General features: G+C 44.5%; 1 protein-coding gene across 4 annotated transcripts in view; it reads left to right on the top strand.

Moving 5' to 3' along the window:
- The window catches only part of LOC144104608 (cytochrome P450 3A14-like), a 209,938-nt gene extending 206,605 nt beyond the window's left edge, over positions 1-3,333 (top strand). For 3 of the 4 annotated variants that reach the window (XM_077637728.1, XM_077637735.1, XM_077637719.1), the window contains one exon: positions 3,207-3,333. In XM_077637728.1, coding sequence (XP_077493854.1) covers positions 3,207-3,290 — 84 coding nt within the window. In that variant the 3' untranslated portion in view covers positions 3,291-3,333. The remainder of the gene's footprint in view (positions 1-3,206) is intronic. The other variant, XM_077637743.1, reaches the window with a different exon arrangement.
- The last annotated feature ends 11,849 nt before the right edge of the window (positions 3,334-15,182 follow it).

Here is a 15,182-nt window from a genome sequence, read left to right as displayed (position 1 = left end):
ACATATATATATGTAACACCTGCTTCCTCCAGGTCTATCATGGACGCCCCGTTCACGCTTCGTGAGCTTCAGACTGCGCTCAGTGGCCTGCGGCGCCGGTGTGCACCAGGTCCCGACGGTATCGCCAATCAAATGCTGAATAATCTGCCTTTGCAACTCAGGAAGGAGCTCTTCAACTTCATCAATAGAGTTTGGGAGACTGGCGATGTTCTTTCGTCATGGAAGGTGGCACATGTAGTTCCAGTACTGAAACCTGGCAAAGACATGACAGACCTTGCATCGTATTGCACCGTGTCATTGACCTCCAGTGTAGATAAGTTGATGGAGAAGCTGGTAAATGAATGAACGTTTATCGTTGTGGCTTCAGGACAGCAAGGCACTGCCAACATGTATGACAGGATTCCGCCGAGGTCTTAGTGCCCAAGATAGCGTCTTAGACTTGGTGAGTCACAGTGAACACCAGAGAGCTTTCGGCCATTCCACCTTAGCCATTTTTCGTTACGTTGCGAAAGCGTACGACAACGCGCTTCAGAGCTCAATTCTAAATAGTTTGCAAGGCATGGACATACAGGGCCATACCTTTAGATTCAGTTACAAGTTTATAAGTGATCGCGTGGTTCGTGTACGGTAAGGGAGTCCGTTAACACCGAAAGGGTTCTGTCACGAGGTGTGCCGCAAGGAAGTGTTCTTTCCTCCACGCTCATTAACGTCGTAATGGCTGGCCTTCCCGATTCGTTGAAAAAAAGTTGCTGGGAAGTGCATATGTGAATATAAGCTGACGACAACTGTATTTGGATTACTGGCTACCAACACAAGCGATTAGCCCTAATAGCTCAACAGGCTCTACTTTCGGCACAAGCTAACCTTCAAGGTGTGGGATTGTCTCTGTCAGTGAAAAAAATCCGGCTTTGTTGTGTTCCTAGGTGTAAGAAGACGTCAAGCGCGGTTGAAGATTGACCTCGGTCACTATTGCATCCGTCAATTCAACCACACGCGTTTCCTGGGCGTTATTATTGACTCCCGTATACAGTGGCGAAAAGCTGTAGACGCGACTGTTTCATCTATTATTTCTTGTCTCAGTGTGATCCGTAGAATTGCACGTGAGCATTGAGGAAACCATTCGTCTTCAATGGTCAAACTTCATGAAGCGCTGGTGGTCAGTCGCATAATGTATCAGTTACCTTTAATTTCCTTCTCAGCATCACAACTTGAACGTCACGAAGCTGTCCACAGAAAGGGCCTAATAAGAGCCATGAGAGTTCTTCAGGCGGCTGCGAATGAAACAGTACTTCATGAGTCTCTCTCGACACCTCTTAGCCTTGTCGCTGTTCAGAGACTACTAATGCATCTTGGCCGCCTAGGAGAGACGGTAGCTGGGCAATCCCTTCTCCAGCGGCACTGCAAGAGATACGAGTCGAAGGCTTACTTGGCACTCAAAACTCTTAGTTCTTTAGGCCTTAATGTCCGAAGGCAAAGGAAACGGTCGAAACTCCACTGGTCTTTTCTGACCCTCGACTGTAAGGGCACAATTCCCCATGTAAGCGCAAAGCGCAGGTCTCCTTTGGCAACAACGCGTTCGCTTGTACTTGAAGATTTCAAAACAGAGTATGCCCGCCATCTTCAAATTTCCACGGATGGTTCTGTGGACAAGGTCAAACAATCTAGCACAGCGGCTTCTTACATTCCTTCTCTGGATTGTAAGTGGTCCGCACGATTTACTGCTGTCGTATCCTCCACAACGGCTGATAGTGTTGCTACTGAGGCGGCTTTACGGAAGCTGTGGTCTTGTCCGGCTCAACCTGTTTTAATCCTAACTTATTCGAAATGTGCCCTTCAGAGATTAGAGCGCGGATTCCCTACTGATGCCTTGTCTATAATTTCTCTGCGCTTGGTGCAGAATCTGCACATAAGAGGTTTTACTCTATAATTCCAAAGGATGCCCTCTCACATAGAAGTCAACGGTAATGAGGTGGCAAGCAATCTCGCCCATAAAGTTCTCTCAAGGAGTCCATCAAAAAATATCTCAAGATGGGTATACTCTGTACTGAAAAACGGTGCTCGATCATTTCAGTACCCTGTGGAGTGCGCCCCACAAGCCATGTGTGACCAAGGGACTGAGAAGCTCCCAGGCGACTCTACTACATCGAATTCGCACGGCCTCTGCTCGCACTCCTGACTTGATGCATGAGACGGGCATAGCATTGTCTCCGCTCTGTTCTTTAGGTGGTGTGTGCGGGGATATCGAACATTATATTATGTACTGCTCAGAGTACAACGCAACGCAGAAAGGCGTGTGATGTTCGCTTCCTTTAAGAAGACAGGAACCCGTCACAGTACAGTTCAGAACATTGTTTACCCGAGTGGAAACCAGACATGCAGAAGGGAGGCTGCACGCCTTCTTTTAACATTTGTGCAGGACACGGATCTTGTTTCTAAATGGTGACAGCAGGAACTGACTATGGCCTGCTGTGATTGAATGTGTGTGTAGATGGTGTCTTCCGGAGTAGACTACGTTATACTGTGAGTGAATGTGTGTATGGATTGTGGCACTGAAATGGCCTATGTTCTACGGTGCCTGAATATGTGCAGATGGTGACTTCTGGAGTGGATTGTGATGTGGACAGTGTGGATTGATTGTGTGCATAGATGGTGACTGCTGGAGAGAATGTGTGCTATTACAAGAGACTGTGCGCATAGCGGGGTAGATGCCACAGGCTTTAGGACGGTATTATTATAGAAGGGACGCTAGAGTGGAGCAATTGCCGGCAGATAAAGCAAGGCTAACCCCACCTGAAGCATTCAACACCTCAACTCAACTAGCTCTTGTATAGTCCTGTTTTCTTTTGCATCTTTACCTGCGCTTTCAAAATTCGGTGTTCAATTTCGAGAATTTTCTTTATTGATCTAATTATAGAAGAAAAAGTAGGCGAGAAAGAAATTTTGACGGAGTTTCAGCGAATTTGAATGTTCAAAATAGCTCATTTCTCTCCATTTGACGGAATTTGCCAGCTGCTACCGGTTAAAACCGGCCCGTCGCCGTCGGCGTCACATCTGTCGATGCGGTGCAGACCTTTTGGCTATAGCGATCATTATAAACTACTGGTCAGTATTTTCCCAGATTCGCACGAACATTAAGGACATTTTGATGCAGCCGCTAATTGAAGCAAGTGGGATCGAGTTTGGGTTTCACTGTTTTTTTTTTACAGGGTGAATTGAGGCTGGACTCGCACGCGATGGTGTCAGAACCTAGCGGAGGACCATGGATAATCCTTCATCACGCCAATCTTTAAAAATGGCATGATGTGAGAGTTTGTAAATAAAAGTGCGTGCCACTCTCAGTGAAGCTGGCGAAAGCGCCGAGACCGAAATGCTTTTGTACTATGTGGAACATTTCTTTTATTGCGAAAGCATATCTTGCCTCATGAGTGGCGTGGACAGGATGCGTCACGATTTCACCAATCCATAGTCAATTCTCAATTCAATTCATAGCCATCCAAAAAGCCAGTCCCTATTCCAATCTATAATCCAACACGCCAAGCCATAATCCACAACCCAATCCATAATCCAATCTATATAAAGAGAAAATTGAGGTCGACGCGGGTATCGAACCCAAGCCTCCGGCGTGCGAGACAGGGATGCTTCCACAGTGCAACGACAGCTTTTTTTCAATTTTTTCGCGCCTAGTGAATTCACAGCTTTCTTTAAGGCGCACATCAGTACTGATGAGCATATAAATTACAGACGTCGCAATTAACCTAGTACAAAAGTACGTATCTGTAAATTTACTTTTTGATTTGCATGTAGCGCCATCATGCGGCGCCCACTAAGACTCCCCTCGCAAAGTACGACACTGGCCCAGCAGATGGCGCCTTAATGTAAGCACAAATAGTGGTCCTGTATATGCTCCCGCAGGGAGCGGGAGCATATTCAGGAACACTAAGCACAAATGCTTTTGCATTACCGCATGAAAGTTGTCTTAAATGCCTCCTTGCATTTTTTGTTACCACAAAAGCACAAAACTGCGGCACATCTGTCCACTCACTGCGTTGTTCTGGGTCTGTTTAAGACAGTACATGGGTGTCAAAAACGTTTCCCATGTATAAAGTAAAAAAAGAAATTAAACAGACTGCCTGTATTCAGGGTAACTTCGAAGTAAAATATAGAAAACTTTGCAAGACTATGACTCCAAACGACCTCTACCGAACTCGATCGACCCTGTCTGGAGCACACCAACCAAAACCCTCACAATCTACCCCATCGCGCGCAAGTCTATCGTTTCCCGACGGAAGCGACAAAATGTGAGCAGACTTACCTGCTCAGTCGTCATGGCTCGGGTCAGCAAAATAACAAAAATAAAACAAAAACAACAGCAAAAGCAAGCACCATATCGGTAGCACAGGCAGCTTCCATATGAGAATATGCGCTTACTCTCAAGCCACTGCACGTGCACACATCAGTCTCGCTTATATAACACGACACAAGCGTCCCCTCGTGACTTTCTTTGCAGGTGCCCGCCTTCATCTTGCCTACGCGTCAACTTGAAGTGCCTGGTTACCTTTTGATGTCATGCTATGTTTTCGTCGGCTACGTGTGTTTGCTTGTTTTTAGCCATACAAACCACACTTCCGTTTGTCGGTTTTGGCGCTGCTTCCTTCGAATCGACAGTGCGTTTTGAGACGAAGAGTGCATAGCACGCTTAGAACTGACACTCTGTTGGAAATTGTCTGGGAAGGTAGAGTATCACAGTCACTTTCGTGTGCTGTTGCCACTGGATGGCTATTGCAGCCAGAAAAGCGTTTTATAAGGCCTCTGTGGGACGTGTCAGATGATACTTTCGGATGATCTTTTCGCAGTTTCTAAGAAAGAGCGGGTTCCACTACGAATTTTGTTCATTTTCTTGCACCTCTAGAAGCTCTGGACGATGATGGGCTCTGTTGACTGTAGTGGGTGAAATAATGCATTAAAATTATCTGTGTTGGTTGTGAAGGAACACCCGGTCTGCGTGTTCATGGTGGCGCTTTAATACCGCAATTATTTATTTATTTATTTATTTATTTATTTATTTATTTATTTATTTATTTATTTATTTATTTATTTTGTTACAATGCCCCCAGCACCGTAGGACTTTATAGAGTTGGTGGGCGAAAAAAGGAAAAAATATATAGCAAAAAGTACAGGCAAACGCCAAAAATAATGATGCAGACGCTTGTTCGATAACAGGCTTGGTGATAAGTGGCTTTAAGGGTGACACGTCTTGAATGCAGGCGATATGACGTGAAACGTAGTTCTACTCAGTGCTAGTCTTCGGTAGGAAAGAATTAAAAAGCACATTCGTTTTACAAGTTGGCATGGCTAGTTTATGCAGATTATCAACACGTGATGATACGTATGATGGTATAGAATAAAAACCTGTTTTAATGTCTCATTGTCAAAGACAATGCTGCGAAAAAGATTGAGGCGTGAAGTATTTCTACGAAATGCGAGATTAGGCAGACCAAACTTAGATTTCAAAAAGAGTCACTAGCCGTGCGAGAATGATTGGAAAGAATGAAGCGAGCTGACCGATTCTCAACAGATTCTATACCATCGATTAAAGTAAGTTGTGCGGGGTCGCATTATGATGACGCGTATTCTAACTTTGGCCGTATTAGTGTTTGATATAAAAGCAACTTCAAATGGAATTGAGCCTCAGAGAAGCTTCCGCCTATGTAACGAAGGTCCTTAGGAGCAAAGCAGAGGAAAAGCAACTGGTGAGGATCAGGTAACAGCATATCTGTTGAAAGACAGAGGGGAGATTCTGCTAGAAAAACTAGCCACTGTGTATACGCAATGCGTTATGGCCTGGACCGTACAAGAAGCTCGGAAGAACGTGAATATAATCTTAATTCATAAGAAAGGAGACGCCAGGGACTTGAAAAATTACAGACCGATCAGCTTACTGTCGGTTTCCTACAAGGTATTTACTAACGCAATCGCTAATAGAGTCAGGGCAACCTTGGACTTTAATCAGCCAAATGATCAGGCAGGCTTTCGTAAAGGATATTATACAATACATCCATAAGGATGTTCTAACTGACAATCATATGATAGAGAAATGCGCAGAATATAACCGACCCCTATATATAGCCTTCCTTGATTATGAGAAAGTATTCGACTCAGTGGAAACCTCAGCAGTCATACAGGAATTGAGAAATCAGGGTGCAGAAGAGCCTTATGTCAAAATTTTGAAATATATATATAGGAACCGTACAGCTACCATATTCCTCCATAAAGTAAGCAATAAAATTCCAATAAGGAAGGGCGTCAGGCAAAGAGACGATATCGTCAATGATATTCACCGCATCTTTACAGGAGTGATATGAGGTCAGAAATGGGAACAGTTTGGGGTAAGAGTTAATGGGGAATACCTAAATAATCTGCGATTCGCTAATGACATTGCCTTGCTGAGTCAGACAGGAGATAATCTACAAATCATGATCTTTGAGCTAGACAGACAGAGGAGTACGGTAGGTCTAAAAATTAGCATGTAGAAAACCAAATTAATCTTCAACAGTCTAGCAAGGAAACAGCAGTTCACAATTCGCAAAGAGGTGCTGGAAGTGGTAAAAGAATACTTCTACTTAGGGCAGGTATTGACAGCTGATCCGAATCAGGAGAGGAAAATAACTAGAAGGATAAAAATGGGGCGGAGCGCATATGGCAGCTTCTCTCACATCATGTATAGCAATTTACCAATATCCATCAAGACAAGAGAAAAGTTTACGACCGCTGTATCTCACCGGTAATCACCTACGATACAGAAACGCGGAGGCTAACAAAGAGTTCAGCTTAAGTTAAGGACAGCACTGCGAGCCATGTAAAGGAAAATGATAATTGTAACGTTCAGAGACCGGTAGCGGGCAGAGTGGGTGAGGGAACAAACGCGTATTAATGACATCCTAGTCGAAATCAAGAGGAAGAAATGGGCTTGGGCAGAGCATGTACTGCGAAGAAAAGATAACCACTCGTCGTTAAGGGTGGGCTCCAAGAGAAGGCAAGCGTAGCAGGGGGCGGCAGAAGGTTAGATGGACGGATGACGTTAGGAAGTTTGCAGGCATAGGGTGAGCGCAGCTGGCAAAGGACAGGGTTAATTGGAGAGACATGGGAGGCCTTTGCCCTGCAGTGGGTGTAGTCAGGCTGATTATGATGATGCTGAAGAACAAACGGCACGGCTTGCATGGTTAATGACATATTCTATGTGCATGCGCCAGGAGCAGTTGTAAATGATCTGAAGACCCAGATATTGATAATATAAAACGTTCTCTAATGAAACTCTCTTAATCTTGTAATCTAACGCTTTTGACGGGTTAGATTGGCGTGAGAGAGACAAAATTTTGCACTTTAATGGTTTGAGAACCATAGACCATCGCTGACATCAATTAATACGGTATCAATATCGGTCAGAAAGAGGCAACTATCGTTAACGTTATGTATTGCACGAAAAGGAACACAGTCAGCACGAAAGAGCCTAACGGAAGAGTTAATCCCAATCGGAAGGTCATTAATATATATCAAAACGAGTACACGTCCCAGAACAGAGCCTTGGGGAACACAAGATGTTAGGGCACATGGGGATGATAGAGAGTCGTTAACTGATACAAAGTGGGTGCGGTCAGTCAAGAAGGATTCAATCTGTATAAGAATATTAGGCTCAATATTCAGGGATCTCATTTATTAAGGAGTAAGTGATGCGATACTTTATCAAAAGATCTAGCAAAGTCCTGAAAGATGTAGTCAGCAAACCACTATCGAAAGACGGCGCTAAGATATTAGTGCAAGATAAGAGTTTAGTGCCGCAAGAAAATTTTTTTTGAAACTCTGCACAGGACAGGAGCTTAGGAAAGAGGTTTATGGGTGTTTAACGTCCCAAAGCGACTCAGGCTATGAGGGACTTAGGAAAGGGTTAGTTTCCAAAAAAGAAGCGAGGTTAGAATATATATTGTGCTCTAGAATATTACAAGGAATTAATGTTAAAGAAATATGTCTGTAGTTAAGAGGAGAATTCGGATTACCTTGTTTGAAGACTGGAACCACCCTCGCAACTTTCCAGTCAGCTGGCATTGTCGCATGTTCGACAGGCTGGGTGAAAAGGTGCATTAAATAAGTTTTGGAATTAACACCAGCGTTCTTTAAAAATCTTCGAATCAATGTTATCAACACCACAACTGGAGGGCAACTTGAGGCTCTGGATTAAGGTTACAATGCGAACAAAATCGATGACAATGAGGTCCATCGGAAAGAAATCGTTCTTAAGCACTTCTGGAGCACGAGACAAAAAAACAATCAGAAAACGATTTTGCAAAGTCGAGGTTTAAGACAGCAAAACAGCATTTACATGTTATAGTATACCCAGCACTATCAGAAAGCTTAATGACTGTTAGTTCTTTGGGCGTGACAATGTTCCAGAACTTGGGTGGATTAGTAGAAAAGAGGGACGGCAGTGTGTTATTTAATAACACGCGCTTGGCTTCTTTGAGAGCTAGTCGGTAAGTTCGAAGAACATGCGGAGCAACGTTCCGCACTGTTTGCACGTTTTGGAAGGCGAAAAAAAAAGCGTTTCTTCTTATTCAAAAGTCGTTTCATGGCGATGGTTATCCACGGTTATAGGGGTTTTTTTAAAAATTCGGCGCATTGGGGCATACTTATCCACTAGCGAAGACACTGTATTCTTAAATAAAGTCCAATTTTAGTCAATGATTTCTCAAAGACGGTAGGCATGCAGTTATCTATGAAGAGTGCTAGTTCATTGCTAATTGAAGAGTAGTCACATCTGGAGTAGTCTCTAATTGTCTTGGTGCTTCTAGCTTTCTTAGTAGTAAACGCTGTTATTTCCAAGTGAAAAAAAAACAATGATCACTCAAACCGGGTATATAAGTTACACTACGTAGAAGATCAGGAGGTGTATTAAGAATTAAGCTTAAGAGGTTAGATGTATCAGAACCAAACATTGCAGGTTCTGAAACAAGCTGTGTAAGGTTAAACTGCATGCATATGCTCAAAAAGGATTGGCTGTCTGCGAAAGCATCTCTGACAGTTGGAAAGAGACTGGCCTGATCTATCTGGGGCAAATTAAAATAACCTAACAGAAATAAAGGCAGTGAAGACAACTGTGTAACCAACATGTTCAATACATCGTATAACTCATGGAAAAAACCTGGTGCCGCGTTCGGCGGCGTATAGCACACACAGAATAATGAGCTTTCGTAGTGAATGTTTATGCGGACAAAAAGCAGTTCAATGGCAGTAGGGACAATAAAGAAGTCTAATATTAGGTAATCGGCAACGGCAATCAGTAATCCACCTTCGTGTTTTGCAGTCTTGTCTCGGTGGTATATGGTGTAACTTTTTTCACAGTCAAGCAATTGTGATGACCCCCATAATGCGCAGGTCCACACGGGACGGAGAGGCAAAGAGGCACCGTACGGCTCAGTTAAACAAACAGATATATTCAATAATTACACATGATTAAGATTATACATCAGAGGCTGGGGCGTCCGAGCTTACGTGCCGACGACTTCATGGGGACGATGGAGGGGCTCCGGAGTTGATCTCGAACGGTTGCTGGCAGAAGCTGCACGCCGTCGGGCTTCGGCGCTGAAGGCCCCCTTGGCGAACGATGTCGTCCTGAGCGTCCCTCTTCCGTACTGCTTGTCGATTTTTATATCCTCTTCTCCACACTCCCTAGGGTGAGGACGCCCACGCCGGAGGGGAAGGAGGGGGGCTAGGGCTTTCACTTGGGCGCACAAACATACCACCGCACTTATGGTCTTGCCCCCCTCACGTGTTGAGTCCGAGGGAAAGAAGGTTGTCTTCGAGGTAGCGCATAGCGTCGGGTGTGGTAAGGCGCGCTCTGGCCCGCTGACAGTTCCCGCGGGTCACCGGCCTCCGCTCTCCATCCATCAACTGACACTCGCTCCTCAAGGTAAGGCGCGCTCTGGCCCGCTGACAGTTCCCGCGGGTCACCGGCCGGGAAAGTGGTCCCTTGTCCTGGGATGTGCTCGGGAGGCCTCCCCTGGAACCGCCACGGCAATTGGGGAGGATAAAGCCCGTTTCCCCGCGGCGGCGGCGGCGGGTCCGGTTGGGTCCGGTTGGGCTTAAACCCCTTCGTTCTGGTCGTCACTCTCAACGAGCATGGCTGGGTAATTGATGATGCCGCTGTCATCTGGGTCTCCGTCTACGCCGCGCCGTCGAACGCGGAACCTCGTAGCACACACAAGGAACGTCACACAATTCTGTATTGCTTATAGCGTTTGAAAAACAACTGTTAACAGCAGCACATCAGCAGCGCATGCATCAATAAGAGACGAAAAATCAAGGCGCTTGTTCACAATACTCCGGACGTTTCTGAAGAAAAACGATAGATTCCGGGGAACGACATTAGGAGTGCGTTTTTGGTTTGGATAACGATGTATCTGCGTCGGTGCGGGTAGTGCCAGACGAAGACCCGGCTTGACTGCTGTCACTGAATGGCCCTATTTCGCACACGCTGTCGGTATCCGCTGAGTAAACAAAACAAGTATTGCCGACATGAAGCTTGTCATACCGTACTGAAAATTTCTTGCCACTTTTAGCGCCAAAATTGAAAAGCTTTCTTATAACATTTCTTGTCGTTTTGCAACAATCTTCACTCACGGCTACCTTGAAAGCTTTTAACTTGTTTTTTTTAGGCAAGAATAGTCTGCCTAAGTTTAAATGACACAGCTTTAACAATAATGGGGCGGCATTTGTGGGGGACAAAGTGGCCTAGTCTATGGGCTCGAGATATGCGTTCACCTCTCTCGTCCAAACCGAAGTTAAGCGCGGTATTTAGAACGGGGCAGATTTTTTGATCATATTCGGCCCATGTCTCTTGACAACTATCGTCGATACCGTGGAATATTAAGTTCTCTCGGCGTCAACGATCTTCAAATTCGTTCAGGCTCCGATCAGGTGCTACGACATGAGCAACACTTTAGACCTGCGGCGCCTGAGATGTGCGAATACTGTTTTCCACTGCAGTAAGACGACCATCACTATCAGCAGTCTGCAGCTCTATTGAATTTTGGGCCGCCTACACTTCATTAAGCGCAGTCATACCATCGTCGTGCCTAGAACTCATTTTCTCATGTAAAGGTTTTTTTATTGAGACTAAATCACTGCATTGCTGGAAAGACTCCTCGTTAGAGGGTCCAGGATTCAATTCTACGTCACCAGACAATATCAACAACTTCGCGACGTGAACGCAATCACAAGTCAAGGCGAACAATACTTGTGGGCATTGAAGTACTAGCAAAAAATGTCGTCCGATTTTTCGTTAAACAGTTCAGGAGCTCAGCCTGCCTGCACCAAGAAACGAAATTGTGTTCGATGCATGTTCGCCGTTGCAGTACTTCCATGCCCACTAAGAGGATCCCAGGGACGCCAACATCTTCAGTAGTGTGCAGGAGATGATGCATTAGTCCATGCCGATGTGTTGTCCAAGATGAGCTGCGGTAAGTAGTCTTCAAAAAAGGGGGCCGTTCTCAGCAGCGAAGCGGCCCGGCTGGCGGTAAATCTAAATGCTGGAGGCTGTCATCCGGCGTCAGCAGCAATGGACGCAACTACGCAGTCGTGGCATAGAGAAACATGCTTCGTAAAGAGCGGACACTCCCGTAGGGCCCTGCGGCCGAGCTACTACACTGCCACCAGGGCCCGAGCCGGTGGTCAGACCGCTAATTTCGTCCTGCGAGATTTTAGGACCGTGCTTCAGCTCTGTTTCACTTTCGGTTTCGATAGCAATGCTTTCGATTGTAATTTACCTATGGATATTAAAGTATGAAGCTGCATCGTCTGAGTGTAGCACAAGTGCTTTAATATTTCATTTCTAAGCATGTCATGCATATAGACGTAATAAACTCTTGGACCGCAGGGGATCGCAGACTTTTACTAGAAATACCGCCAAGCTTCTCGAAGAACCTACGTAAGCTGAATTAATTCATGCAGGTTGGTATAACGCAATCACAGCAGTTTTCACTTTAATTTTTTACCGTCATTGAGCCGCCTCTTTCAGTGGCAGATAGAGAGGAGAGTGGTTTCACACAGAGTTTATTTCTTCCTGTTTACAATTTGAACTGTACAAAAGAAATACTGGATCACACACATTTTATAAAATACATGATAATAGAAAGAGCAAGAAGAAATAAGTTATGGTAAAGCCGGTGGCACCATGTCAAGAACAAAATATATTGCACATACACTCTGCGGGTTTGTCATCCAAAACATCACCGGTGCGAACAATACAACTGGAGTTGTCAACAGCTAGACACAAGTAAGGGGTTAAAAAAGCACGTACAGCGCTCTCGATTCCTGCACATCAGCAGCTTTGAGCGATAGGTTCATAGAGAAATACAAGCACAACATATTAAATACATCATACGAACCCAATAGCATGCTTGTACTCTTCTAAAAAGGCGATTATTGCGATTTTTTGGCCAAGGAGTAGACACTACGCAAAAAAATCCACACTCGTGCTGCACGCTCTTGTTCTAAAACAACACAAATATGTACAAATGGCAAACAACAACAACGCAAAACGACTCTTCTAAAACGGCTGCAGTTGCCTTCGAGAATAATAAAAAATACAACTTTCTACAAACATTGTCCTATATATACTGAATTAAGTTCACATCTTTACTAATTATCGAACCTAGCAAGGGGAAGGAAAGATGTGATGAGTGACCAGCGCAATAATGGCAATATATGCGCAATAGTGACAGATATATATATGTAAGCAAACCCTGTGGTCTATTGGCAGCGATGGAAATCAATGAGAGATCAGGCTTTAAATTAGTCCAGCTGTCTGCCAGACACTGATTTCTTGAAGCGAATGCTATCTAAGTTTCTATTGATGAAGTGTACATGCCAGGAAAGGAGAATTCTATATATTTTATTGAGAAATGTACGGTTAAATCGCTAGGAATACACCGAGTGGGTCCTGTGGTAATGATAAATCGTAGCTAGAAAAAGACAATTCAAAACTTCATTAGTTGGGCAATTTGTCAAGCGCTTCAATACACGAGAAGAGCACACTGAAAATTACTTTCAGAGAGCTGACAATCTCAGTATCTTGTAGGCCGAACAATTGGAATAGCTGTCTTCTTCAGTGAAGTCTTCCCGGGGTCCATGAAGTCATCTGCGGTGAAATGGTCCCCGCAGATGCGGTACGTGGCGTATACAGCTAGATCGGCGACTTTTCTAACAGGTCGCCCCTCTTAGCACACTCGCTCCAAGCCTTCGACCTGAAACAGTGATGGCGCAGTATAACCTATAATTATTCGCTTCACTGGCTGACTCAAAAAACATGCGCATAGTAGCCGGTTCTAATAAGAGATTGTCAGCACTGTTTTACATTTTCTTTAAAGTACACAGAACAGGCGTCAATCCCCTGCTGTCACGAGGAATGCATAAGAGCTTCATCCTTGGCTTAATAATAATAAACACCTTTATTTTCAGACAGCAAATTTACAATTCTTAGGACAAGTCATTTGTCTTCGCCCATTGTTCCCACGCCATGAAGCGCAGCTGTAGCTCCCGTAATTTAATCCGCTCCGTGGCATATTAGTGTGTGCTTGTGTTTACTGTAAAGATTGTTGCAGTCATCAAATTACAAAGAGAATTATATCGCAGCGAAAAAAGTTAGAAAAGAAAAATAAACTCGCTGATGACACTTATTTATAATAAAACTGAAGGCAAGCATGTTAACATATCGTTCATGAAAAATTCTGTCTAACTAGATTCAATGCCTTGCGTAAGCGAGCTGACGTAAACTAACTTTTTGTCTGTAAAGCAGTGACTGTTTCCAATGGTTGTCTCTATGGTTTTCTTCCAGACCGTACCTATATGCGGTACGGACCAATGATAAACCTTAAATTTACAGTGATCGTACGCTGTCATAATGATTGCGTAGATCGCAGTACCAGCAAAAATTTTCTGATACCCCTTCACGTGGGCACTCTCGACTGTGATCGAGCCCTCGACCGGGATCCGACTTTCAATCGTGATGGAAAATGGTCGCTGATATAGCGGTCCAAGGATCGGGAGTAAGAACAGCCCTAGCGCAACAGATGTCACCAAGTAGGTCCGAAACACCGAACAAAATTTGCCAAGTTTGCAGGAAAAAGTCCTTGTATATCACTTTTTCCAGAAAAATATTTCAATTTGGTATTATGGCTAAAAAACGTATCTATCAATGCCGATCAGCTGAAATTCTCTGAAACACATCATGTCGGCGGTATTGACACAGATATGAGAAATTATGCCTGAATAAAAGGTATTAGCATTTATTTAATTGCAGTCGCAAACAACCTTTTCTGTGTATATTTTAGGCTTCCCTTATTTGCTGTTCTTTTCCTAGCACTCTTTGACACCTAAAAAGCACATATTAGGTTTCAAACGCAACTGGCCAGCTCGATCCTGATGCTCCGATGGCAGTCAACTACTCCTGATCGCGGCTCAAACGCAATCGGGCAGCTTGACTCCGCTACTCCGATGACAGTTAATTATTCCTAAACGTGACTCAAACGCGATCGAGGCATATTGAGGCCCGATTAGGATCCGACCGATCACGATCAAAACTGCCCGCTTCCCGTATGACTAAGGTATTTTCACGTGCTCGATGTCAAATGTGCATTACACTGTTTGACCCACGCCATATGAAAGATTTGTGTTACGATACGGGTGAGCCATCGATAAAATTCTGCGTTTTAAACCGAACGTGTTGCGAGTGACTTTTGGAAAATTACGCTTTCAAAGTAATGCACATGCTCTTCCGGAAAAGACAACAAACGGATGGCTCACGGCTCATGTTATATGCTACACGTACAAAATACGTTCACGCAACATATGAAACTACTTGCTACAATGTTCTTTGCTCAAGAGACATCAAAATTAATACTGCAGGTAAACGGAAATAACTTACCGGAAAAACAGGCGACACGTTTAAAAGCGCGGTGAGGTGGGCGTAACCGGCGGCACATTATCGGCGCAGCACCAACTTCTATATGGGAATGGAACGCTTGGATTCAATCCGGTGGACCTGTCATAAGCTGTCGACCTTTGAAGTAGAGTGGAAGAGAACATAGGCCGCCCGGCGGGTGATCAGACCCTTTTTTACTCGGCCGCAAAAC

Source organism: Amblyomma americanum, chromosome 1, assembly GCF_052857255.1.
Source record: "Amblyomma americanum isolate KBUSLIRL-KWMA chromosome 1, ASM5285725v1, whole genome shotgun sequence".
Classification (NCBI taxonomy): domain Eukaryota; kingdom Metazoa; phylum Arthropoda; class Arachnida; order Ixodida; family Ixodidae; genus Amblyomma; species Amblyomma americanum.
The sequence above is the reverse complement of the archived record's forward strand: the minus strand, read 5'-3'. Positions and strand labels throughout refer to the sequence as shown.